Source organism: Bufo bufo, chromosome 1, assembly GCF_905171765.1.
Source record: "Bufo bufo chromosome 1, aBufBuf1.1, whole genome shotgun sequence".
Classification (NCBI taxonomy): domain Eukaryota; kingdom Metazoa; phylum Chordata; class Amphibia; order Anura; family Bufonidae; genus Bufo; species Bufo bufo.
The window spans coordinates 677,824,727-677,850,973 of NC_053389.1; the positions used below are offsets into that span (position 1 = coordinate 677,824,727).

Here is a 26,247-nt window from a genome sequence, read left to right on the forward strand (position 1 = left end):
TTCAGAGCTTTCGTTACAGATTTGAGATGCTGACGCTCCTGTCACTGGAGTATTTGGCTGTTTTTCTTACACTACTCATACAGATTCTGGAAGTCTCACTGTGTTATGGCACGCTTGTATTATTTGTCTTTCAGTCAGCAAATCCATGTTTTACAATCTTTGGAAATAAAGGAAGCATGTTTTTTCACTTGTGATAAATCCGGGTCCTGTCTTTCTGGAGAACTGTGTTTTAAGATTATGTTATGGGTCAGACAGCCCAAGCTTAATTTCACAACATAGTCAGTGTAAACATGATGTGACTGATAGCAGCAATGTTATATGCCCGCAGGGCTGAATACCCCATAACACCATTGGAAATTTAAAGGAAGCTACTATAGGCAGGCACAGTGCCTTTTAGGGCTAGCTTGGCTGAATGTAATTATACTTTTTACTTATCAATCGATTGCTTCATTCAGGAGAAAAAGGATGTTTGATCCAACTGCAAATGAGCATTTAAGTGCACCGAGCACAGACCTAGGCCACTATGTGCACCCTTGCTCCTCCTACTTCCTCTGCCAGCCCCTCCCTCTCCTTAATTGGCAGGGCCAAGTCATAACTATGCAGGAGACTGGCCCTGTCAATCAAAAAAGAGTGGGAGAGGCTGGCAGAGGAAGCAGGGGGAGCAAAGGTGCAGCCTCAGTGCACTTAACTACTCATTTGCATATGCATTAAATGTTCCTTTTCTCCAGAAGGAAAGAAAAGGGTCACTAAGTGAAAGGTAACATTCATCTGAGCTAGCCCTACAAGGCATTGTCCCTGTTTCCTGGTGACATATTCCCTTTAAAGACTTCTGATGGCCTCCAGTAATAAATTAGCTTTTTATCTTATATATTTACTGTTTTTAAGAGATTTTATTTGCTGGACCAAATGTAGATTTGCTCAATATTTTCTTAGGTTCAGAGGACGCCAATAGAGAGAGGATTTCTCAAGTGGTTTGGCCCTGAGCATAGTCTACCTCTGAGGACCAGCAATGAGTGGAGTTCTTGGCAGAGTTGGTCTCCATGTTCTCGGACGTGCGGAGGGGGAGCTGCAGTGCGTACAAGACAATGTATTAAAAGGTATCCATCCATATTTACATAGAGAATGTTGGGAATTATGCAATAAAGTACAGATTGTCTCTGTTGAAATTCAGATTGTATGGTATTCAGTTAAGTTTTCTACATGCAGTTCGATCAAGAAGCAGCTGATTTTGGGTCTGAATGATAAGTAGAATAGTCAGGGTATAATGGAGTGGTTAGTTATATAATTGAAGTATTTAACAAATGCTGCATAAAAATGTACTGCTTCATTCATTACAAGATGGCGTTGTGATAGGATTGTGTCATATTTATGTATGGGAATAGCGGGATTGCCAAGGGGAACTGTGACTTGCTAATTTATGTCCAAATCCTGCTAATAAGGTGTAGGTGGAAGTGATAAGCGATAACTGACAACTTTTCTTTAACAAATTGCCATGAATAATAATTATTATTATGTGAATACATACATGTAATATGTATGCTCTGTATTAGATCAAGGTTGTATCCTTATTGTTTTACACTTTATTGCTTTGCTAACATTTGTACAATGTTCTATTTTCAAAAGAAAATCTTAAATAAAGATTTGATAAAAAAATAAAAATAAAGAAGCAGCTGATTAACAGAATAATTTTGTATGGAGCCCCTCCAAGACCACAAATATACCGTGCTAATGACAAACAAAAATCTAAATCTGAAAATGTAATACTTGCAATCATACCACCACATTATTAACATTTACTTTATAGAAATGACCTATAACATATGTTCATTAAAGAAGTTTTCCGAGATTTTAATACTGATGACCTATCCTCTGGATAGTATTTGATCGGTGGGGGTCCGACACTCGGGTCCCCCACCGAAGTGCTGTTTGAGAAGGCAGTGGCGCTCGCAGTGGTGCCGCGTCCTTGCTGCTTTCTCTAGGCCAGTGACGACATGTCTAGACGCAGCTCAGCCCTATTGAAGTAAATGGGGCTGAGCTGCGATACCAAGCATAGTTGCTAAACAATGTATGTAGTTGTGTTTGGTAAGCATGGAGAAGGCCACGGCGCTCACGGAAGCATCGTGCATTCTCAAACAGCTGATCAGTGGAGCTTCTGGGTGTCGGAACCCCACTGATCAGATACTGGATAGGTCATCAGTATTAAAATCTTGGAAAACCATTTTAACCTTTTTGTTGAATTCTTCCTTTAAGTACTTTTGTAATATCTGAGTAGTGCAGAAAAAAAAATCCCTGTCACCTGGTAGCCTTAAAGAAGCTGCTGTTGATGGATCTGATATTCTTATGTGTTTCCATTTACTAGTATTCAATATTAATATTTTATATACAGTATTTGGTCATTCATATTTTAAAGAGCTGCACTACCCTGTTCATTCACACATGCCATAATATAAAGCTAATGAGATCTGTGAGCGCCAGCTTGTTGACAGTTTTGTGAACGTTGAACAAACTGAGAAATTAGCGCAAACTTCAAAATAATCATAAAAACATTAGAAAATGCTATATTTGCTTACTTTATGTATTCAAAGCTTGAGCATAACCCTAAAGAAATGCTTTTCAAACTGTGAAATGAATGCATCTCAACCCAACAATTTCCCTCCCCTGCTGTACTGGCATCATTTTAATATTGTGCTGGGTTCAAGAAACCCAAAAAACTGTAAACTCAAAAATTTCTGTAGTTTTGGTATGGACTTCAGTCACAAGGCATCTAGGTCCAGGCATCACCATGTTCTGCCTGGCAAGACCCTGTCGAAAAGGGTTGAGAAGTCCTTCCTGTGGTTCATTTATATGTTCATATTCTGATTGTTTCAGTAAAGCAAATTCTACTTGATTCCTATCATTTATTTAAATACTACGTGTCCATACATGTCGATTTTGCTTTATGTCCTATTTAAAATCATCCATCTTATAAATCCAAAATGTATGCTGTTTCTAATATTGAAAGTATTATTTAGTTCAGATATCTGTTATGACTTTTTTATTAATGTTCTCTCCTCCTACATTGCCTGCAGAAGAATCTGTCTGTCTACTAAATGAAATAATAATGTGCTTTCCATTCTTGTCTTTCTCCATTGCTGTTTCATAACAGAGATTCTGCAGGTCCAGACTGCCCCGGAGACACTAGACAGTATCAAGCGTGTAACATGAAGGTTTGTCCATGAAAAATTACATTCCAGCTCATTTCATTCAGTGTACAAATTATAGCAGGATATTGCTCTATGTAATAATTCTCTTCCTAAACAGGACTGTCCATCTGGAGTGACCGATTTCAGACATTTCCAGTGTTCTGCTTACAATAATAAGGCTTTGATGGGAAATTATTACAGATGGGTGCCTTTCCAATCTGGTAAGAGTGCTTTTTTTATTTGTGTAGGTATGTGTTTTTTAAAATAATGTGATAAGATTAAAAAAAAGTATGTAATCATGATTTTAAAGTGTTTTTTCGGGACCAGAAGATATTGATAAAATACCCCCAGGATAGGTCATCAGTATCAGATTGTTGGGAGTAATACCCAGCACACCCACAGATCAGCTGTTTGGGCAGTTGCCAATGATGAAGACTAGAGGTGGGACGACGAATCCATGGAATCCACGAATCCCTCAAATCTTGTTGGATTCGAGGGATTCGTGGACTCTAATCCCGACCTCATTTACTAAATTCGAATCCGACGAATCCATGACAGCGGGGACCGGTGCAGTCCCTGTATTCTAATGCACTGGCCCCGCTCACTGTAGTATAATCTTATGATCCAATCTGCATTGTTAAGATATAATAATCCATCTGTATTACTTACATTACAACATTAAGTTCCGTAGCAGAGAGGAGGGAGGAGGCAGGCCGGGAGGACGGGCGGGCAGCACGTCACTCACTACGTCACATGCCTGCGCCGCCGACTTTATGAATGAAGCAGGCGGCACGGGCGCGTGACGTAGTGAGTGACGCACCGCCCGCCCGTCCTTCCGGCCTGCCTCCTCCATCCTCTCTGCTACGGAACCTAGGTCGTACAGGATGTCATATCCCACCAATCTGATATCAATGATCAGAAAACCGTTATAAAATGACTTATTGCACCAAAATCAATGGAAGGTTAAAGGGGTTGTCTGCTTTTTACTCTTGACCAATCCTCAGGATGGGTCATCAGTTTCAGATGTAATTACAAGTATTGCGCCCCCATTCACTTCTGTCGGACAGCACTGTAGTATTCACTTGGACAGACAGAGCCATCCCATAGAAGTGAATGGGAATGCCATACTTGTAATTACACTGTTCACAACTGCAATTGCAGGAGCACAGTCTTGTCTTACAAACAGCTAAACGATGGGAGTCAGACCCCCATCAATAGTAGAAAGCAGACAAGCCCTTTAATACTGTACTATACTGCATTACATTAACTAGATTGGATTTGTTTAAAAAATCACATTCGCATGCTTGAAAACGACAGTGTGTCCTATTCCTCTTTTTTATCTTCATTAACTTCAGTGGGGAAAGAAAAAAATGGAGTATGAAACCCACCAGTTGTTCTAGGATGTACAATAATTTTTCTGGTACAGTAATGGCATGGCTCTCTTCCACACACCTACCATTACATATGAGCGGGGGCTTTGCTAGGGTCTCAAAAGATCCAGGGCCCAATTTTCCAAGTTGACCCTCACCTCGCACACTGCATTTTCCTGTACTTGCTATACAGCTGCACATACCTCTCACATCCAGGGCCTCCAGGTGACGTCTCCTCTGATGTACATCTTCTCTGTCATCATCTTCTCCATTCGGCCTGGACAACTTCTTTCAGCCTTGCCTGGTCTCTGCAGAGTTTAACACACAGACATCTTAGCTTCCTCACATTTCTATCATCATCCCCCAACGTGGAGTCCTCACAGTGTTATCCTGCTGCTCGCTGTGCTCCCCAATATCCCCAAATACTATCCTGAAGAAATAATAGTGCTCCACCAATAGTAATTCCTTTCTAGAATGCCCTTATTAGTAATACTGCCCCCTACAGTGCCCCCAACAGTGATAATGCTCCCCAAGAGTGCCTCCATTAGTAGAAGAGCCTTCCAGTATTAATTATGCCCTCACAGAGCCCCCAGTAGAAATAAGGCCCCCTATTGTTCCCCCAGATGTAATAAAGCTCTCTACAGACCCCTCAGTAGTAATAAGGCCCCCCATACAAATAAGGCAGATCTATACGTCACTCCTATAGAGCCCCCAGTAGTAATAAGAACGCCTAATGTCCCCTGGATTTAAAATGTCCTTACAGTGCCCCCAGTATTTATACAGCCCCCTACTGTTATAATGCTTGCCCTGAAGTGCCCCCAGTATTTATAATGCTCCCTGTAGTTATATTCCTCCGTCCACCATACAGTCCCATGTAAATTACATTACACCATCTCTCCTGCCCCCTCTGTAATACAGTCCTATGTAAAGAACATCACTCCCCTTTCTTCAGCCCCTCCAATATACAGTCCCATGTAAATAACACTATTTCCTTGCGCCATAGAGTCCCATGTAAATAACATCACACCATCTCTCCAGCCCCCTCCAATGTACAGTCCCATGTAAATAACATCACTACCCTCCAATATACAGTCCCATGTAAATAACATCACTACCCTCCCCAGCCGACTTCACCATGCGGTCCCATGTAAATAATATCCCCCCTCATCAGCTTCCTCTGACATGCAATCCCATGTAAACAACATTACCCCCTCAATATTTAGTCCCATGTAAATTACATCACTCCCTCCCCCGGCAATCTTCAGCATGGATCCCCGTGTAAATAACATCGCCCCCTCAACATTCAGTCCCATCTAAATAACTTTACCCCCTCCCACAGCCGCCTTTAACATACAGTCCTATGTAAATAACATCACCCCCTCCCCAGCCACCTCCAACACACAGTCCCATGTAAATGACATCACCCTTCTCCAGCCACCTTCAACATGCAGCTTCATGTAAATAACATCAACCCCTCAACATTCAGTCCCATGTAAATAACATCCCTCCCTTCAGCCATAACATACAGTCCCAGTTAAATAACCACAACTCCCAGCATTCCTCTGCCTCTCCCTTCACTTACCTCTCCTGATGTGGCAGACCTCACCACAGCTTCTTCCTCATAACTTGTCCTCTTCACTGCTGTCCTCTTCTGCACTGGTCACATGATGGTGACATCATCGCAGTTCCTCAACCACTGCCTGCTTTACTGGTCACATGACTTGTGATGTCATCACTGGTCCTTCAGCTTTTCCAGTGCATTAGATGCAATTGTATTGTGGTCCTGAGGACAGCAATACAGTTGTATCTAGCTGGCAGGCAGTACATTCGGGGCCTGGGACAAAACGTCTGGGGCCCAGGCCCCAAATGGTTTAACCTAGCAATGCCCCTGCATCAGGGTTGCCAACCAGAATTTTTCTTTTTTCTAGACAATTTATCCCAAAATCACGGACAGCCGACATTTTTTACAGACAAATTGGAAAACCATAATGAATGATAAGATCAGATTAGCATTGGCTCAAAAACATGTCACTTGGACCTTGGTCACAGAGTCACAGTCTATGGGGGTTTGGTCATGGATGACATCGTGACAGGCAGTCAGCAGCTCCACGCGATGGGGTTTGAAGATAACGGAGGCCATGTCGGCTACAGGCAGACTGTGCACTGGGGTATGGAGAGATAAGGCAGTCGACTGAGGGGGGATGAGGAGGAGAGAGATGGAGAGAGGTGGAGGCAGTAACTGCAGAAAGTGGAGGGCCAAGGTGGGAGGAAGTCTGCAGTATTATGTACTAGCGTTGTAATGGTGGATTACCATGGTCTACCCAACTTAAGTCAACACGGATCCTGGATTAGTAGGGTCATCAAACAATCAAGTTTTTTTAAAATTTTATTTCAGGCATTTAACTTGATCTATCTCCAAGTCAGAATAACTTTTCAGTGGTTTTCTCTTTCCTAATAAGGACAAGGAGACTGTGAGCTAAGTTGCTTGGCACAAGGGCAAAAATTTTATTACAACTTTGGCAGAGTTTTGGATGGAACGTCATGCCACACAGAATATAATGGCATCTGTATCAATGGCCAGTGCCTGGTAAGACTATGTTAAATGTTTACTAAATCATTTTGAAAACATATTATTTGTGCTATAATAACATCTATATATCACATCTGCTGATAACATAGCTTCATTCAGTTTGTAGTGATTTAGGAAATACATGGAAATGAACGCTGACACAAAATGCTCAGTCTTTATGGTGGAACCACAATCATTTTTCCACATTTAAAAGTGACTCTTTGTGTTGTGACATTTACGCTGATCTTCTACTGAGGTTATTTTAAGAATGAAATTTTGTTATATTCTTGTCTTCCCAGAAAGTCGGTTGTGATTTCATACTTGGGTCTGATGAGAAGACCGATATCTGTGGGGTTTGTGGAGGACAAAATGTATCCTGCCAACACCATCACAATGTCTACACTACAAAGTACCCGGCTTCTGGTAATTGTCATCCAGCACTTAGATCAATGAGAGGACAGGTCACACCGACCCAGACATCAGGGACAGAACACAGATATGCCGCTCACAGGAGCTGATTTATCTTATTGTCTATACACATTAAAAAGGTCACAGTCTAAGGCTACATTCACATGACCATATTCATTTTGCAGTCCGGAAATTGCGAATCTACAAAATACGGATGTGGTCCGTGTACATCCTGAAATTTTCGCGGGCCCACTGTAGAAATGCCTATTCTTGACCACAAAATGGACAAGAATGGGAAAAGTTCTATAATTTTTGGGACAGCCACACGGATGGGGACCCATAGAAACGAATAGGTCTACATGTGATCCGCAAAAAATAGGAATCGGACGCAGACCAAAAATACGATCATGTGAGTGTGGTCTAATTCACTAAGCCAGGTAGTTTCAGGGGTGTAGTGCATGTTTGATTCTTGAGTATGGCTTAATTTACATACCAGTCATTGTCAGAAACACTCTCTGTCTGTGAAGCTGGGAATTAGATATTACAGTTTACAGTTGGATCTAATACATTTTCAGGTAAAGATTATATAAATGGGTTTCCTAACTTCAGAGGCGTACCAGACAACATAGGATATCTACCTGCAATAATTAAGTGATCATTACTTACCTGGCAGACCCTGCACTGCCACTCTGGTTCTCCCGACCAGAATCTGTTTACCCGGCTGCAGGGTTGACGTCATGTCGACAACACGTGACTGCTGCAGCCAATCGCTGGACTCCACAGTGCATCAAATAGGCCATTGATTGGCTGCAGCAGTCCTGTGTTGTCAGCCAAGTAAACAGATCCCGGCCAGGAGAACCGGAGTAGTGGAGCAGGATCTTCCAGGTAAGAATTGTGTGCAATTTTATTGCAGGCGAATCCAAAGTGTTGTCCAGTTTCCTCCTAAAACTGGACAACCCTTTTAAGAAAAACATATGGGAATTTGTTAATAGTGATGCTAATTGTTACAACATATTGCTGCACTATGGATTATGGCATGCGTGTTCCAGTCACTTCTATCTAAAAATAACTTTGTATACCATTATGCATACCTCCCAACTTTCTAAATGAGTAAAGAGGGACACATTTTTTCCGCACTAGACCATGTCTCTAACTCGGCCCAAAACATAACTATGTACCTAATCCCAACCAGTCCTCTTAATGCCCCCACATAGTAATTATTCCCCCTTCATGCCACCGAACAGTATTTATGCCCATATTGTGCCCTGTCACAGAAGTATGCCCAGCTGTGCCCCCGGTAATATGCCCAGTTATGTGCCCCCTCACAAAATTATTCCCAGCTGTTACCACAGTAATATGCCCTGTTATGTGCGCCCATTAATATGCCCAGATGTACCCCCAGTAATATGCCCAGCTGTGCCCCCAGTAATATGCCCAGCTGTGCCCCCAGTAATATGCCCAGCTGTGCCCCCAGTAATATGCCCAGCTGTGCCCCCAGTAATATGCCCAGTTGTGCCCCCAGTAATATGCCCAGCTGTGCCCCCAGTAATATGCCCAGCTGTGCCCCCAGTAATATGCCCAGCTGTGCCCCCAGTAATATGCCCAGCTGTGCCCCCAGTAATATGCCCAGCTGTGCCCCCAGTAATATGCCCAGCTGTGCCCCCAGTAATATGCTCAGCTGTGCCCCCAGTAATATGCCCAGTTGTGCCCCCAGTAATATGCCCAGTTATGTGCTACCAAGAGTATGTCCAGTTATGTTCCCCCAGTAGTATGTCCAGTTATGTTCCCCCAGTAGTATGTCCAGTTATTTGCCCCCAGTAGTATGTCCAGTTATGTGCCCCAGTAGTATGTCCAGTTATTTGCCCCCAGTAGTATGTCCAGTTATTTGCCCCCAGTAGTATGTCCAGTTATGTGCCCCCAGTAGTATGTCACAGGTAGTAAAAAAAAGTAAAAAAATTAATAAACACCACATACTTACCTTGTTCCTAGCAGCAGCAGGACATCGGCTGATCTGGTCTGTGGAGGAGGTGTAGCCGAAGCTGACTTCCAGCCGGACCCGCCCCCACACAGACAAGAGGTGTGGAGAGCCGGCAGGGGGGGGGAATGATGAAGCAGGGAGCCGATGCCAGCTCTCTGCTTCATCATAATATAGGCAACTGTCTCTGCTTCCTATGGAAGCAGAGACAGCTGCCAGAAAGCGGGACATACCTCCCCCATACCAGGACAGCCACTGAAATCCAGGACTGTCCCGCCAGATCCGGGGCAGTTGGGAGGTATGCATTATGTAATTTTATAATGATCTTAGTTCATAGAAGACAAAACTAAGCTTTAAGAGATGGCATGTATATTACCGTCTTTAGGTATGTTATTATTATGTGTAACACTTTCACAATAAGCCTAACATAAAATCCATATATTAATCCACTGACAATATTTGTAACAGTGTGCTATTCGTTTTTAAAGTGGATAGTACACTGACTTGTACAAGTCACTGGGACATTTCACACAACTTTTTTTTTCATGGACGTGTGCCCAGTGTGAGAATCTCTGCACAGGTCCTAATCTTTACCGGTTTTAAAAATGAGAATAGCCCTTTCTATTGAATATTTTTCTCCAGTTTTAAAAATGAGAATAACCATTTCTATTGAAGAAAGTGTGCAAAAAAAATGCGATTCACCCCGTAGCGGACTAAAAATTGGACAGAGCTGTGTGCATAAGGTCATGCATTGATATTCCTGCTATTATTCTCCATTCCTTCTCTCCTCTTGTAGCTCCCTGAAGCATTTATGCTTTACAGTGTATAAGCAGAAGAACATCAGTGTGGGCACCAATGCACCTGCTGACATTGCAGGCACCACACATCAGAGGTTGTTAAAGTTATAAGAGAAGTTCTCTGTTCTTTTTTTCCAGTTAAGCTAGGGCTATAAGGGCGACAGTTGTCGCACAAAAGTCGCACAACAATTTTTATAATGATAGTCAATGGTGTTGCACTGCGACATGACAGTCGAAAAAAATCCATCTAAGTTGTATTTTTGTGCGACTGACGTGTTGCAGTCACAGCATGTCGCAGTGCGACACTATTGGCCATCATTGCAAAAAATCATGTGTAGCCCTACCCTTAAAGGGCCAGTCCATGTGCTGTGTATTATTGCAGCTCATCCCTATTAAAGTGAATGGAACTGAACTGCAATACTAAAAACAGCCCATAGACAATCCATATTTCTAATGCCAAATGACCAAAAGGAGCATGTACGGTAGATGTCATGGGGGAAGTTCCTAGCTTGGGACCCTACTGTATGAGCCAGGGCAGACAGCAGAAAGTATCGGCAGCTCCCCTTGCCTTTTATTATGTATTATATGAATGCCAATGATTTGAGCGGTCGCCATGTAAAAACATATTTCCTGTTCAGTTGCAGTTTTTCCAGGGGAAATGTCTGACCGGCTGTCATTATAAAATAATGTGTTTAACTGATTAATGATCGCATTATTTAATATCTTAATCCGCATAATCCTACAATTCATTTCATTTACCATGTGTCACTTATTGCAAATTGTTATTTAGCAATAAATTTCATTGTGAAACGCATGAGATCCAAAATAAACATACAGGTATACCTGTAAAGAAAGTTGGCCGGCCATGGTAGACTGGAAACAGCTGAGAACAATCCGGTTCCTCCCCGCTGTTAGTAAATGGAATTCTTCACATTCATGTTCCAATATACACAGTCACTGTGTATGCATCAGCTCTGTGTTTCATTAACCCCTGTACCTTGGTGGTGCCTGCCCGTAGAAGTCCTCCCAGTATCTCCAGGCCTGGGGGGAGAGGATAGCATTTTCTCGTTAATATGGTTCTAACGATTTGGTAGGACTCACCTTTCCTCATTATTGTCTTTTTTAGGGCTCTTTGGATACAATGAAGTGACCATGATCCCTGCAGGTGCCACTAACATTAGGGTGACTGACAAGAGCAATAATTATCTGGGTAAGTACAGTACAGGCTACAAGAGAATTCTCCAGCTATGTGGATGTCCAGTGACTAAGGCAGGCACATCTACTGCTCAACTTTATTACTACTTATTTGTCACGTGCTTACACACATGTCAACTATTTTACAATGTGGACCATGAACTGTCTAATGTGTAAAAGTGACATCTTTACTGCTTGGAATGGTTTTACTTTTACAATATTTGTTTGTGTAAACACTTCATAAATCATAAAGCACATTCATTCTCATAATAAAGCACAACGGAAATGTTCCAGACCCGTTCTGTCGGTCACTTGTCTGCTAACATTTAGTTTTCTCCATCAAGTCATGTTATAGGGGTTTTCTGGGATTTTAATATTGATGACTTATCCTCAGGGTAGGTAATCAATATCAGATCGGCGGGGGTCCAACACTCAGCACCCCCATCGATCAGCTGTATGAAGAGAAGGCCGCACGTCCTGCCAGCATAGCCTTCCCTTCATTGTTTATCTGCTCGCCATCGACATTGCAGCGGTGAGCAGGTGTAATTACACCTAAGCCGACCCATTCATTTCAGTGGAATGGCTTGTTCCTATAAACTTGAATAGGAAGGAGCCATCCCATAGAAGTGAATGGGATGACTTACTTGTTATTACACCTACTCACCGCTGTAATGTCGACGGCGAGTAGGTAAACAGTGAAGAGAAGCGGCTGATCAGCGGGAGTGCTGGGTGTTGGACCGTCGCCGATCTGATATTGATGACCTATCCTGAGGTTAGGTCATCAAAATGAAAATCCCGGTAAAACCCCTTTAAAGGGATTGTCCGGTTTCAGAGCTGAACCCAGACATAAGCTGCCCTTCATACATTTAGCCTGTAACAGTGGAGCATCGGAGCATTTCTAGCTTCGATGCTCGCCCTTGCCAGGACTGTTTGTTTACTGCCGGTGACGTACCCAGCTTTTTTTCAGTATGCTAGGTGGAGGCTTCTGCTTAGCAGTGATCATGGTGATATCACCGGCACTAATGGTAAATCTATGCAGCACAGGGCAAGGGGAGCATCGGAGCTAGAAATGCCCTGATGCTCCACTGATACAGGGTAAGGCCTAATGCACACGACTGTTGTTGTGTTCCGTTCCGCAAAATGGGGTTCCGTTGTTCCGTGATCCGTTTCCGTTTTTGTTTCCGCGTGTCTTCCTTTATTTTTGGAGGACCACCAGACATAAAGGAAGGTAAAAAAAATGTTTAAGACAGGTTTGCCATGCAAATGATAGGAAAAAAACGGACGCGGACTCGGATGACAATCTTGTGTGCCTCCGCGTTTTTTAGCAGTCCCATTGACTTGAATGGGTCCGCGAACCGTTTTCCGCGGAAAAAATAGGACAGGTTATATTTTTTTGACGGACTAGAACCACGGATCACGGACGCAGAGGGCAAACGGTGCACTATCCGCATTTTCAACTGCTCCATAGAAATTAATAGATCCGCAACGCTAAAATCGGCGGAATGGACGCGGAAGCAAACAACGGTCGTGTGCATGAGGCCTAAATGTGTGAAGGGGAGCTTAATTGTGTCCAAGTTAGAGGGAGTCTGCAAGCAATGTTAAACAGGCAAAACTGCTGACAGCCTTAGGTAAGGGCTGGGGTGAGCAGTACAAATACCTGTTTGGGGATCTTTTATTATCAGGTGTAGTTTTAATATGACATTTTATTTTAAAGGGTTCTGCTCTTGCAAGTGCCCTGGAGGTGTGCTTCACTGTGAAGTGCTCTTTGCATTTAGCTGCTTCATAACACCTTCCCTCTACGCTGAGCAGTTAACAGTGAAGCTCGGCTTCCAGGGCACTAGCAGGGACCGAACAAAGAGAGGGGAGATTTATCAAAACTAGTGTAAAGGGAAACTGGCTTAGCTGCCCATAGCAACTAATGACATTCTACCTTTCATTTTTCAGAGCTCCTTTGGAAAAGGAAAGATTGGTTGCTATGGACAACTAAACCAGTTCAACTTTACAACAATGTTAATCTCCCCAATAGTTCAACATCTACAAAATAAAAATGTCCATACTTACCTAGTAAAGAATATTAGCTTCGGCATTCATTTTTGGACAACCACCATTTCAGATTGCATGACCCCCTGGAACCATCCGATGCTCTCTGTAAAAAGTGACGGATTACATAGCTCCCATTGAAACCAGTTGGCATCCATTGTTTTTACAGGTGTCACCTGCCCTCACGCCCATAGAACCACATTAGATTCTAGCTAATAAATATGAGTCTGGGTCAGAGGCCATCACCTTTTCTGATTCAATTTGCCCTAATAGGTTTGGCATAAGCAGTCCGCATTAGGTGAACAGAGCTGTTTCTTTATGTTTCAAATAGAATGTAACAGGAGGCAGATAACGGGGATCATTTATGGACATTTTTACGACTCTTTTTGGTGTAAAAGTGTCGCACAACCCATATTTTTACAACTTTTTAAACGGCCGTATGACAAAATGCAATATTTGTACACTGCGTTCAACACAAAGGAGTGTAGAGGAAGTGGCAGAGGCCCCGGCAAATAAAAAAATTTTACGCCAGGAAAAAGGTGTAAAGGTTGCCAAAGTCTTTTCTGGCAGGTGCATAGACTACCAAAGATGTGCCTAATTTGTGATGAGGAGCACTACATAAAGCAGGCCCATCTTCTGTCAGCAACCGCAAAGTAAAATGTACAAAAAAGATAATTAAAAATAATGGTCTTAATAACTGACCCCCAATCAATTTCCTACCTTGTATCAGTACAGCAGAGTATATAACGAATAGTTCTGCAGCTTTCTTGGTGTAACCTTTTGTATTCATCCCTGACCATTTACAAGATCTCTCCTTGCTGTCTGGAAACCCGTCCTCTCTTCCAATTGACATAAGTGTGAGGCTTATTTCTTGCTTTCTTTCTGTTCTTTATTGCGCCAGCATATTCCACAGGGCTGTACCGAGATTGTGATCATTCACATCTCTGTTGTAAGAAGCTCCGCACATGTGCTGGTAGGCCATGATCAGAGTGGGTTTTTACCCACTGTAACATAAGCAAGATCATTCCTATTCACAGGCAGCATGCAGAGGTCTTGAAAAGTTTTATAAGCGTTCAGCATATTATCATTAAGATTAATTTCCATGAAATTGGTAAATTTCTTTAATATTCAAACTCATTAGCGATGTGTTTACAATAGATATAATGAGACACACAGAAAAGGGACACATTTACAAAGTCTGGCATTTTTCACCCCAGTCTTTGTTGTCACTTGCGCTGCTGGAGGATTAGCCTAATTTATGATGTGCTTTGTCATAAATTTGGCTAAACTAAGGCAGCCCTACGTATGGCGGAAAAATCTACGCCAGCTCCAAGGTGGTGTAGTTTTTCACCAGCATGTATGCCTGTTTCTAGACGTACGTTTTGGTAAACTTCGCCCACGCTCCAACCCCATCCCGCCTAACTGACGAAAACCTTTCGACATTGGCCAGGCGACTTAATATTGTCACATGACCACTCAAAAAGCTGCATGAAAATATTCGGAAATGACCCCCAATAAGTCTAATAGACTTGATTGGTAAATGTTCTCTTTAGTATTTGTTTCACCGCTCAAGTATTGTTGTAATGGGGCGTACGACTTTAATATTTGCCCTGGGGTATTTTAACTACTTCATTCTCCCACTGACAGCACAATAATTAAATTTTAGCGTGACGATGGGTGTAATGGTATGTCAGTGGAAGGGGAGAGCTTGACACTACTGTAAATTCTAAAGAATGATATTGTCACAACATGCCTCTTTAAGCTCTCCACGACTAGCTCTTTCATCTACGCATCTAAGGGGCCTCATTATTTTATCCCAATCTAGAATCATAGAGCTGAACACATTCTTTTTTTTAATCTAAGATATATGTCATGGAAAAAGCATTACATACTTTCCCAAAATAATCAAGGGAGGCTTGTGCTTAATCTGAGCTGAACTATCTCATTAGGAAGCATTTCAGAGCCCTCTGGCCTTTACTTAAACATATTCTTATCTGTTCATTGGAACTGTTAGACAGACAGGTAACATCTTGCCCAAGAATCAGCCTAAGAGAGGCAGACCTGATTTATTCAGCCTCATACTATGTTCTCATGCTATTTCTTACCTCTTGGGAATAAGATCTGTTTATGCCTTCATATGTGTTGAATGCTATGTATGGAAAGGAGTGCCCTAGTTATGTATGAGACAAATTGTCAATCATCACATGTCCATCTCAGTCATTGCCATATCACTGGCACCAAGTTGCACTGGAATTTTTTCCATCCACCAATTCTTTCCAAGTGGGTATTTTGAAACATAAGTCAGCTAATTAGATGGCCATTTTGTATTGGTTTACCATTGCAGAATATATGATTTCCTTGGAGTGTAAAATATTCATGCAGTAGGGAAATTATTGATTTGATACCTGTTAGTAAGCGAGAGTCATGTCGATTTTTTTATAGAGTGAATGTTATAATTTCATAGCCGTAATGAATCCCCACCAGCCCGCATATGATATCGCATAAATAATAGTTATGTGCAATGAATGCTGCAGAGAGTTTTGCTTTGCCGTCGCCCTATGTAAAACATCAACACGAGAATGGAAATACAAGTGGAACACAGAAATGTCTAATCACATGGTCAGGACCATATGGTTCCTCCCCAGCAGCACCAAATACTATGATAAAGCTCAAAGTACCTCTCCAGCAGCATCAGATACTACAGTGCAGCACAATATACCTCCTCAACAGCGCCAGATAAATACCACCATGTAGCATAAAATATCATCCCAGCAGCACCAAATAAATACCACTATGCAGCACAAAATACTGTACCAACCCAACATGGTCAATTAAATGACATAGTGCAGCACAAAATACCTGTCAGCAGCATTATCCCTTGACCACCCCTCCACCACTGACAGTAACTACCCCAATGGCAGTAACTGTCCACATTTCAGTTTCTTATCTCTCTCGCTGACTGGTAGTAGCAGTAACACTGGAGGTGGAGGGAGAGTGCTTCTCCTGCAGTTTCAGGGGATGAAGTCATCACAGCCTTGTCCTTCAACCCGTCTATCCTCAGAACTTGACTGATACTGCAGAACTTGCATTATCAGTGCAGTTCCTGTGTAATCAGTTGCACCCTGACAACCACCAGAAATCTGCCCTCTAGGTCTGGCCCTGTATAGTATATAGTAGTCATTCTGAGCTTTTATTATTGTTTACTAAGCTGAAACTATACAGAGGACCACACCTATTATGTCCAATATTATATTCCCTAGATTAGCATAATCCATTACTGGCATGACGTAGCTAGAAATGACTGGGCCCCACAGCAAATTTGTGAATGGGGCCCCCCTCCCCCAGTAATTTTTTCCCTACACCTTTCTTTCATGCCGCCCCCATTCCTGTGGCTAGTAAAGATCACTCTCAGCCTGGCAGCTGTTCCATCCATTTTCTACACTGTCTATACTGTCACTGTATATAATTGTGGAATACTGTTGAGGGGTCCCTGACACAATCTTTTAGTCCTCCTGCTCCTGGATGGGCCCCTTCTGGGTCAGGGCCCCAAAGCAGCCGCTTCCCCTGCTTCCCCTATAACTACGCCTCTAATTTCTGGGTAATTGCACCATATATGCTTAGCCATAACACAGATACATCCTGTAGGTGGTGGAGAGGTATAACCTTCAGGTTATAAACTTTAAGGTTCTAAACTTCATCTGAACAAGTATGTCGCGAAATCTTATAGAATCTTAGGCTACTTTCACATCTGTGTTTTCAATTCCGCTGTTGAGATCCGTCATAGGATCTCAATAGCGGAAGAAAACGCTTCAGTTTTGTCCCCATTCATTGTCGATGGGGACAAAACTGAACGAAACGGAATGCACCAAACGCTTGCAGCGTTTTTCTGTCCGCGATGTGGTGCGGAGCAAGACGGATCTGTCCTGACACACAATGTAAGTCAATGGGGACAGATCAGTTTTCTCTAACACAATAGAAAACAGATCCGTCCCCCATTGTTGCAAAGTTGGACCTGTAGTGGTCAATTACTAGCTTCAGTTTGACAATGTGCTAAGGTCCTTTAACACACAGCGTTGTCTCAGGCAATTATCAGGAATGAACTAAACATTCCCAATAATTGCCTGATCATCAGCGGAAATGAAGCTGCGTTTACATACAGCAGTCATTTCTGCTGTATGAGACAAGCAATTGTTACTGCAATCTTACGTCTCCATAGAGAATCATTGTTTTTGGGCAGCAGATCCCTCTTTATACAGGACGATCTGCTCCCAGAAATAATGATCTTTGGTGCTGGTTGAAAGACATGATCACCTGATGAACGAGCGTTTCTACAAACGATCATCCCAGATAACTGGCCCAATGATTCGTCCATGCAAAAGGCCCATTATTGTGATCATATAGCCTGTTCGGACTATTCGCAGCTTGGTAATTATAGCATGTTTGTCTTTATATAAATTTAGTTTATTTGGCTTTTTATTAGGAGATTTGGAAGCTTGCCAAATGCATAAAGCAGGATGCAAGAGAAGAAAAACATTACAAAACCTCAGTAGAAAGTTTCTGTCAAATTTTTTTGTGGGATCCTACAATTTCAAATATTTAATGTTCGTGATTTGTAGGACTTTAATAACATCTTTAGGGATTTGCAATTGTCTCTATTCCCAAAAAATATAATGAAAAACACAAACTTGCCGCTTTATGTCTAGGGGAAGGAAGCAGAGAAGTTTACTAGTTTTTCTTTTTGAAGTACAGCTGGCACAGCCTGTAAATGCCACATATACACATAAAAAGTGTTCCTATTATTATTCTTTGTTAATAAACAAGAGACTAAATATCCTCAGAGCAAAGGTTTCTGTGTGACAGTTCCTTGGCAGCGGAAAGATAAAAATAAATCAATATTTCACATGGTTGTTGGTTAGTGTTCTCCAGAGATCTGGGTTAATCGTGAATGTCCATCATCCACTACTAGGAAACAAAAGTAACAGATTCTGCAGATGTATTCAGACCATAAAATCAGCTTTTTATTTGTCTGGTTTAATGATGTCTTAATGTATTACTTAATCATTGGTAATAAAATATGATACCGGGTTTATATTTTAGCATTAGCACCTATAAATTACAGTGACTAGTAAAATGAGGTAACGCTGCTCTGCTCAGCACTTTGTGGAGCCAGACATACTCTTATGTCGGGTTATTAAGTGAGCGGTGGAATGTGCGTTTTGCAATATACCTCTGTTAAGTTGTATTCTCACATTACAAAACTTTTTTTTTTACAGCCTTAAGAAATCAAAATTACCATTATGTCATCAATGGGAACTGGGCTATTAATTACCCTGGAATCTTCAATGTGGCGGGAACCAAGGTCCAATACAAGCGCTCTGCTGACAATCAGGAAACCTTTGAGGCCACAGGACCAACTGATGAGGATTTGCATGTCATGGTTAGTTTGTGTTTTATTTTGTATGGTTACGGTTTCCTTCGTCTACATAATGGAGGTTGTTTCCTAAACATGCAATATTTAAGACATAGAAATATTTTAGTTTCATTTTGTACAGAACCATACTAGAGCACTTACAGAAATCCATGAGACCTCAACGGTACCTCCATATAGCTCTAAATTTTTACATATATTATATACACACATTGATTAGCCATAACGTTAAAAGCACCTGTGTAACATTGTTTTGGTCACCTCCCCTCCTCCATGCCACAAAATTAGCTCTGACCTGTAAAGGCATAGGCTGACATCACCAAGACGTTAGCAGCAGATCCTTTAAAAAAGTTGCCCCATCTGGACATTTATGGCATATCGACAGGATATGCTATAAATGTCTGATAGGTTCCACCTTTAGGAACCTAAAGAACGAGGCTCCCGTGAAAGGGGAGGATGGTGCGCATGTGCAGCTTTCTTCATTCACTGCTATGGGACTTCTCAATTAGCCAAGCACATTAATGTCATGTAAGTTACAAGGTGGGGCTTCAATTGTTATTTCAGCACATCCCACAGAAGATTGATTAGATTGAGATCTGAGGAATTAGGAGGCCAAGTCAAAACCTAGAACTTTTTGTAATGTTCCTCAAACCACTCCTTACATTTTTGCACTGTGGCAAAGTGCATAATCCTGCTGACATCAGCCACTGCCGCTAGGGAATGCCATTGTCATTAAGTAGTACACTTGGTCTGCGCAATGTAAAATCCGCATAAATGCCAAGACCAAGCTCAACATTGTCCAGAGAGAGCATCACACTGCTTCTGCTGGTTTGTCTTCTTCCCGTAGGATATCCTGGTGTCATCTCTTCCCCAGGTAAGCAGCACACACTCAGCCAGCCATCTTTGTGATGTGAAAGAAAAGACTAGGCTGTCTTCTTCCATTGCTCCGTGGTCCAGTCCTGATGCTTATGTGTCAATTGTAGGTGCTTTTAGTGGTGGGCAGAAAGTATGGGCACTCTAGCCAGTCTGCATCCACACTGATATGCAGCAAGCATTGATCTGCTGTACAGTAGATCTTCTTTGGGACAGGAACAGACTAACTAGCCTTCACTTCCCAAGTTTATCAGAGACTTGGATGTCCATGACCCTGTTGCTGGTTTACTAATAGTCCTTCCTTGGACCACTTTGGTAGTTCCTAACTAACGCGTAACAGGAACATCCCACAAGGCCTGCCATTTGGAGAAGCTCTTACCCAGTCATTTAGCAATCACAATGTGCTCCTTATCAAAGTCACTCAGATGCTTAGGCCTCATGCACATGACTATATCCATTTTGTGGTCTGAAAATATGGATACCGGCCGTGAGCATTCCTCAGTTTTCTCACAATCAGCAGTAGAAATGCCTATTTCTGTTCGCAAAACAGACAAGAATAGAACATGTTCTGTCAATCTGGAAAGGTCCCACAGATGCTGACAGCACACATAGTTATGACATAGGAATGAATGGGTCCGTGTGCGATCCGAAAAAAATTAGGGTTGTACACAGATCAAAACTACGGTCGTGTGCATGAGGCCTTACTGTTACCTATTTTTCCTGCTTCCAACACATTAACATCAAGACCTGACTGTTCACTTGATTCTTAATGTATCTCACTCCATGATAGGTGCCATTGTGAATTGATAATATTATTTCTTCACCTGTCAGTGGTTTTAATGCTGAGATGCAAATACAATAACTTCTAACTTAGGCTGTAATTTTAACATTTCGGGAGCTCAATACTCAAAAATATCCCATCTGACAACCATCTAATTTAGTGATGAAAATAGTTGCAGTGAACTAAAAAAAAGTTGTAAGTCTGCAACTCTTTTCTAATCCATCCCCCTCCTGCAATTTTGGCATAAACTAAAGTGCATGGTCTAAAATAGTCATGTGTTTTTAAATCAATTGTCAGCTAATAGTCGCAGCAGACAGAAACCTCAATCTAACCAGAACTTCCCTTCCCATAATAATCCATTATATACAACAATGTTTCTAGGCAAGTGACTCATAAATATAACACCGGTATTTGATAATCCCCTCCAGACATCTGCCGTCAAATCTCAAATCACAACTGGAATAACTCAAAAAAGGGTAAAGTAGCGGCTAATTTAATATTTTATTATAAAGTGTATCTTGCACCATTATATAAAGTTAGATCTGGACTGGCAAATTGCACTGCCTTAAAGGGGTTGTCTGGGCAGATAAAAAGTTCTCTTAATTCCCAGTAAATTAACATTGAGTGCATATGCTAATATACATTGTGTAGTAAAGGTATCCTGGTGTCTTGCTACAAGCACTGGTCCTGCCACACTTCCGGTTTGGTTCCCAAAAGCAAGTCTCCGTCCCTCTAGTGACATGCTTGAAGGGCCCTTCTCTATCATGGCTTATGAAGAGCCTGGAAAGGAGGTTGACTTAGTGACTGCAGGACTTTTTTGGGACTTTTGGGGCACACAAAGTTTAATCAGCCTTCCTTGCTAAAACAACCACTAGCTATGGTCTGGCGCCCAATGATTGTGACCACCAAGCAATACTAATAGTATGCAGTATTATTTAAACCATCTATGGATCGATATGAAGCTGATAATTAGGTACTATATTGTATGTTTATTTGTTCCCTTCATGACAGTAAACCATATGGGGAGGGGGGCCAACAGAGTATACCACACAGTGCACCATCAAATGTAAGGCCAGCCCTGATTAACTGGAGAAAATCGCAGCACAAAAAAAAGCACCCCATATAGAAAGATTGTTACTTTTCAGCAGCATTGCATCATTATCTAAGCTTGGTTGTATTGTGACAGAAACTGTCTTGGGAATTGATCATTGATATGTTTAGACTGGAATCACACATGCTGTATTGATGCTGTTTTTTATGTACCTTTTTGAGCCAAATTCATGGGTTCAAAAGGAATGGGAAATACAGTGTAAAGGAAGGATTTATACTTCCCCTTCCTGTTGGATACACTTCTGGCTGTGGCTCAAAAAAAGGGCTCCAAAAACTGCACCACAAACGTCATAAAATGCGTTTTTCTAGCCTTATGGTATGCAGAAAAGTGACAGCATGTAATCATTATCAATTTCATATCTGTACCAGCTAAACGTATGTTTTCGGATGTGACCTGCACCTGTTTAATAATTATTGATCACAGCCTACCTGAGTGTATCTCCATATTTAATATTTTTTCCATGAAGCATGATGAAGAGTTTACATATATAGAAACATAGAAACATAGAAACATAGAATGTGTCGGCAGATAAGAACCATTTGGCCCATCTAGTCTGCCCAATATACTGAATACTATGGATAGCCCCCGGCCCTATCTTATATGAAGGATGGCCTTATGCCTATCCCATGCATGCTTAAACCCCTTCACTGTATTTGCAGCTACCACTTCTGCAGGAAGGCTATTCCATGCATCCACTACTCTCTCAGTAAAGTAATACTTCCTGATATTACTTTTAAACCTTTGCCCCTCTAATTTAAAACTGTGTCCTCTTGTGGTAGTTTTTCTTCTTTTAAATATGCTCTCTTCCTTTACCGAGTTGATTCCCTTTATGTATTTAAAAGTTTCTATCATATCCCCTCTGTCTCTTCTTTCTTCCAAGCTATACATATTAAGGTCCTTTAACCTTTCCTGGTAAGTTTTATCCTGCAATCCATGTACTAGTTTAGTAGCTCTTCTCTGAACTCTCTCTAGAGTATCTATATCCTTCTGGAGATATGGCCTCCAGTACTGCGCACAATACTCCAAGTGAGGTCTCACCAGTGTTCTGTACAGCGGCATAAGCACTTCACTCTTTCTACTGCTTATACCTCTCCCTATACATCCAAGCATTCTGCTGGCATTTCGTGCTGCTCTATTACATTGTCTTCCCACCTTTAAGTCTTCTGAAATAATTACTCCTAAATCCCTTTCCTCAGATACTGAGGTCAGGACTGTGTCAAATATTCTATATTCTGCCCTTGGGTTTTTACGCCCCAGGTGCATTATCTTGCACTTATCCACATTAAATTTCAGTTTCCAGAGTTCTGACCATTCTTCTAGTTTTCCTAAATCCTTTTCCATTTGGCGTTTCCCTCCAGGAACATCAACCCTGTTACATATCTTTGTGTCATCAGCAAAAAGACAAACCTTACCAGCGAGGCCTTTTGCAATATCACTTATGAAGATATTAAACAAAATCGGTCCCAGTACAGATCCCTGTGGAACCCCACTGGTAACATTACCTTGTTTTGAATGTTCTCCATTGACTACAACCCTCTGTTGTCTGTCACTCAGCCACTGCCTAATCCACTCAACAATATGGGAGTCCATGCTCAATGACTGCAGTTTATTGATAAGTCTTCTATGTGGGACAGTGTCAAAAGCCTTACTAAAATCTAGATATGCGATGTCTACTGCACCTCCACCGTCTATTATTTTATTCACCCAGTCAAAAAAATCTATAAGATTTGTTTGACATGATCTCCCTGAAGTAAACCCATGTTGTTTTTCATCTTGCAATCCATGGGATTTTAGATGTTCCACAATCCTATCCTTTAATAGGGTTTCCATTAATTTGCCTACTATTGATGTCAGACTCACTGGTCTATAGTTGCTCGATTCCTCCCTACTACCTTTCTTGTGAATGGGCACGACATTTGCCAATTTCCAATCTTCCGGGACGACTCCTGTTACTAATGATTGGTTAAATAAATCTGTTAACGGTTTTGCCAGCTCACCACTAAGCTCTTTTAATAATTTTGGGTGTATCTCATCAGGCCCCTGTGACTTATCTGTCTTCACCTTAGACAGCAAACTTAGAACATCTTCCTCTGTAAAGATACATGCATCAAACGATTTAATAGTCATTCTTTCTAGTGGAGGTCCTTCTCCTTTTTCTTTTGTAAAAACTGAACAGAAGTATTCATTAAGGCAGTCGGCTAGCCCTTTATTCTCTTCTACATACCTTCCGTCCTTTGTTTTTAATTTAGTTATTCCTTGTTTTAATTTCCTTTTTTCATTTATATATCTGAAGAATGTCTTATCCCCTTTTTTCATAGACTAAGGGCTCTTTCACACCTGCGTTCTTGTCTTCCGGCATAGAGTTCCGTCGTCGGGGCTCTATGCCGGAAGAATCCTGATCAGGATTATCCTAATGCATTCTGAATGGAGAGAAATCCGTTCAGGATGCATCAGGATGTCTTCAGTTCCGGAACGGAACGTTTTTTGGCCGGAGAAAATACCGCAGCATGCTGCGCTTTTTGCTCCGGCCAAAAATCCGGAACACTTGCCGCAAGGCCGGATCCGGAATTAATGCCCATTGAAAGGCATTGACCCGGATCCGGCCTTAAGCTAAACGTCGTTTCGGCGCATTGCCGGAGCCGACATTTAGCTTTTTCAGAGTGGTTACCATGGCTGCCGGGACGCTAAAGTCCTGACAGCCATGGTAAAGTGTAGCGGGGAGCGGGGGAGCAGTGTACTTACCGTCCGTGCGGCTCCCCGGGCGCTCCAGAGTGACGTCAGGGCGCCCCAAGCGCATGGATCATGTGATCACATGGATCACGTCATCCATGCGCATGGGGCGCTCTGACGTCATTCTGGAGCGCCCGGGGAGCCGCACGGACTGTAAGTATACCGCTCCCCCGCTCCCCGCTCCTACTATGGCAGCCAGGACTTTAATAGCGTCCTGGGTGCCATAGTAACACTGAACGCATTTGGAAGACGGTTCCGTCTTCAAATGCTTTCAGTACACTTGCGTTTTTCCGGATCCGGCGTGTAATTCCGGCAAGTGGAGTACACGCCGGATCCGGACAACGCAAGTGTGAAAGAGGCCTGAGCTAGTTTTTCTTCTGCCTGCGCTTTAGAAGTTCTTATAACTTGCTTGGCCTCTCTCTGCCTAATCTTGTAGATTTCCTTATCTTCATTGCTCTGGGTTTTTTTATAATTACAAAATGCTAGCTTTTTATTTTTAATGATTTGGGCCACTTCTGCTGAGTACCACATTGGTCTCCTCCTTTTTTTGCTTTTACTGACGAGTCTAATGCAATTTTCTGTTGCCTTCAATAATGCACCTTTTAAGTAGTCCCATTTCTCCTGGACTCCTTGTAATTTGTTCCAGTCTGATAAGGACTCATTTATGACTAATTTCATTTTTGAAAAGTCTGTTTTTCTAAAATCTAAAACTTTTGTTTTTGTGTGGTGGGACTCTTTCACAGTTCTTATATTAAACCACACTGACTGGTGATCACTAGATCCCAAGGTTTCGCCTACAATGACATCATATACCGAATCCCCGTTTGTGAATACCAAATCCAAAATGGCCTCCCTCCGGGTTGGCTCCTCAACCACTTGTTGTAGAGATAACCCCAGTAGGGAATTTAGAATATCTGTACTCCTGGTAGAACTTGCTATTTTGGTTTTCCAGTTTATATCTGGAAGATTGAAATCTCCCATAATGATAACTTCTCCTTTCATTGTCATTTTAGCTATTTCTTCAACTAGTAGATCATCTAGTTCTTTAACTTGACCAGGTGGTCTATATATCACACCTACACGAGTTACTGCATGGTTAGCATCTGAAACAATGTTACTGTATTAAACGGTTTTCCAAGCCTGGTGATATTGATGTCCTCAGGGTAGGTCATAGGTCATCCATATTAGATCATGGGGGGGTGTCGGGTGCTGGACCACTTCCAATCTGATATTGATGACCTAGCCTAAGGATAGGTCCAGGGTTGCCAACTGGTCACATTATCAAAAAAGATGGACAGACAACATTTTTTACGCACAAATTGGAAAACCATAGTGAATAATAAAGATTATAAGTAGTCCAGGTCTATAGATCAATATACTGATACAAAATAATTACTAGTATTAACTGGAAACTGTGAAATAAAAAATTATTTTTATGGAATGTCCAGGAATTTCTGGACGGTTAGCAACCCTGGAGATCGCCTGGCTGGAAGACTCAAGAAGTAATACACACTTGGATATGTCTTGTTTTGTCAAACTGTATTCAGTGTATAGACGGCTCATATACTAAAGTAGTTGCCAACAATCATTTCCAGATTCAATTGGCAAATGTATCTAATTCTACATCAATACTTTCTCTCTAATCAGCCGGCCAAGCTTCAGAAATAGAGAATTTCTGATGGCTACAGCTACCAGATCTATCTGATATATAAATATCTATTTTACATTCATGCATGTTCATTGGGTGGAATTAATGTACATTCATTGTAATTGTTTTTTAAGTGTATAA

The 26,247-nt window shown here is 41.8% G+C and overlaps 1 protein-coding gene across 1 annotated transcript in view; it reads left to right on the plus strand.

Annotated features, from left to right (window-relative positions):
• The window catches only part of LOC120985895 (ADAMTS-like protein 5), a 65,953-nt gene that overhangs the window by 27,611 nt on the left and 12,095 nt on the right, over positions 1–26,247 (plus strand). Inside the window, exons 3-9 of the mRNA XM_040414107.1 lie at positions 934–1,097; positions 3,146–3,206; positions 3,301–3,403; positions 7,012–7,139; positions 7,421–7,544; positions 11,428–11,511; positions 18,809–18,972. Of these exons, the coding sequence (XP_040270041.1) occupies positions 934–1,097; positions 3,146–3,206; positions 3,301–3,403; positions 7,012–7,139; positions 7,421–7,544; positions 11,428–11,511; positions 18,809–18,972 (828 nt within the window). The remainder of the gene's footprint in view (positions 1–933; positions 1,098–3,145; positions 3,207–3,300; positions 3,404–7,011; positions 7,140–7,420; positions 7,545–11,427; positions 11,512–18,808; positions 18,973–26,247) is intronic.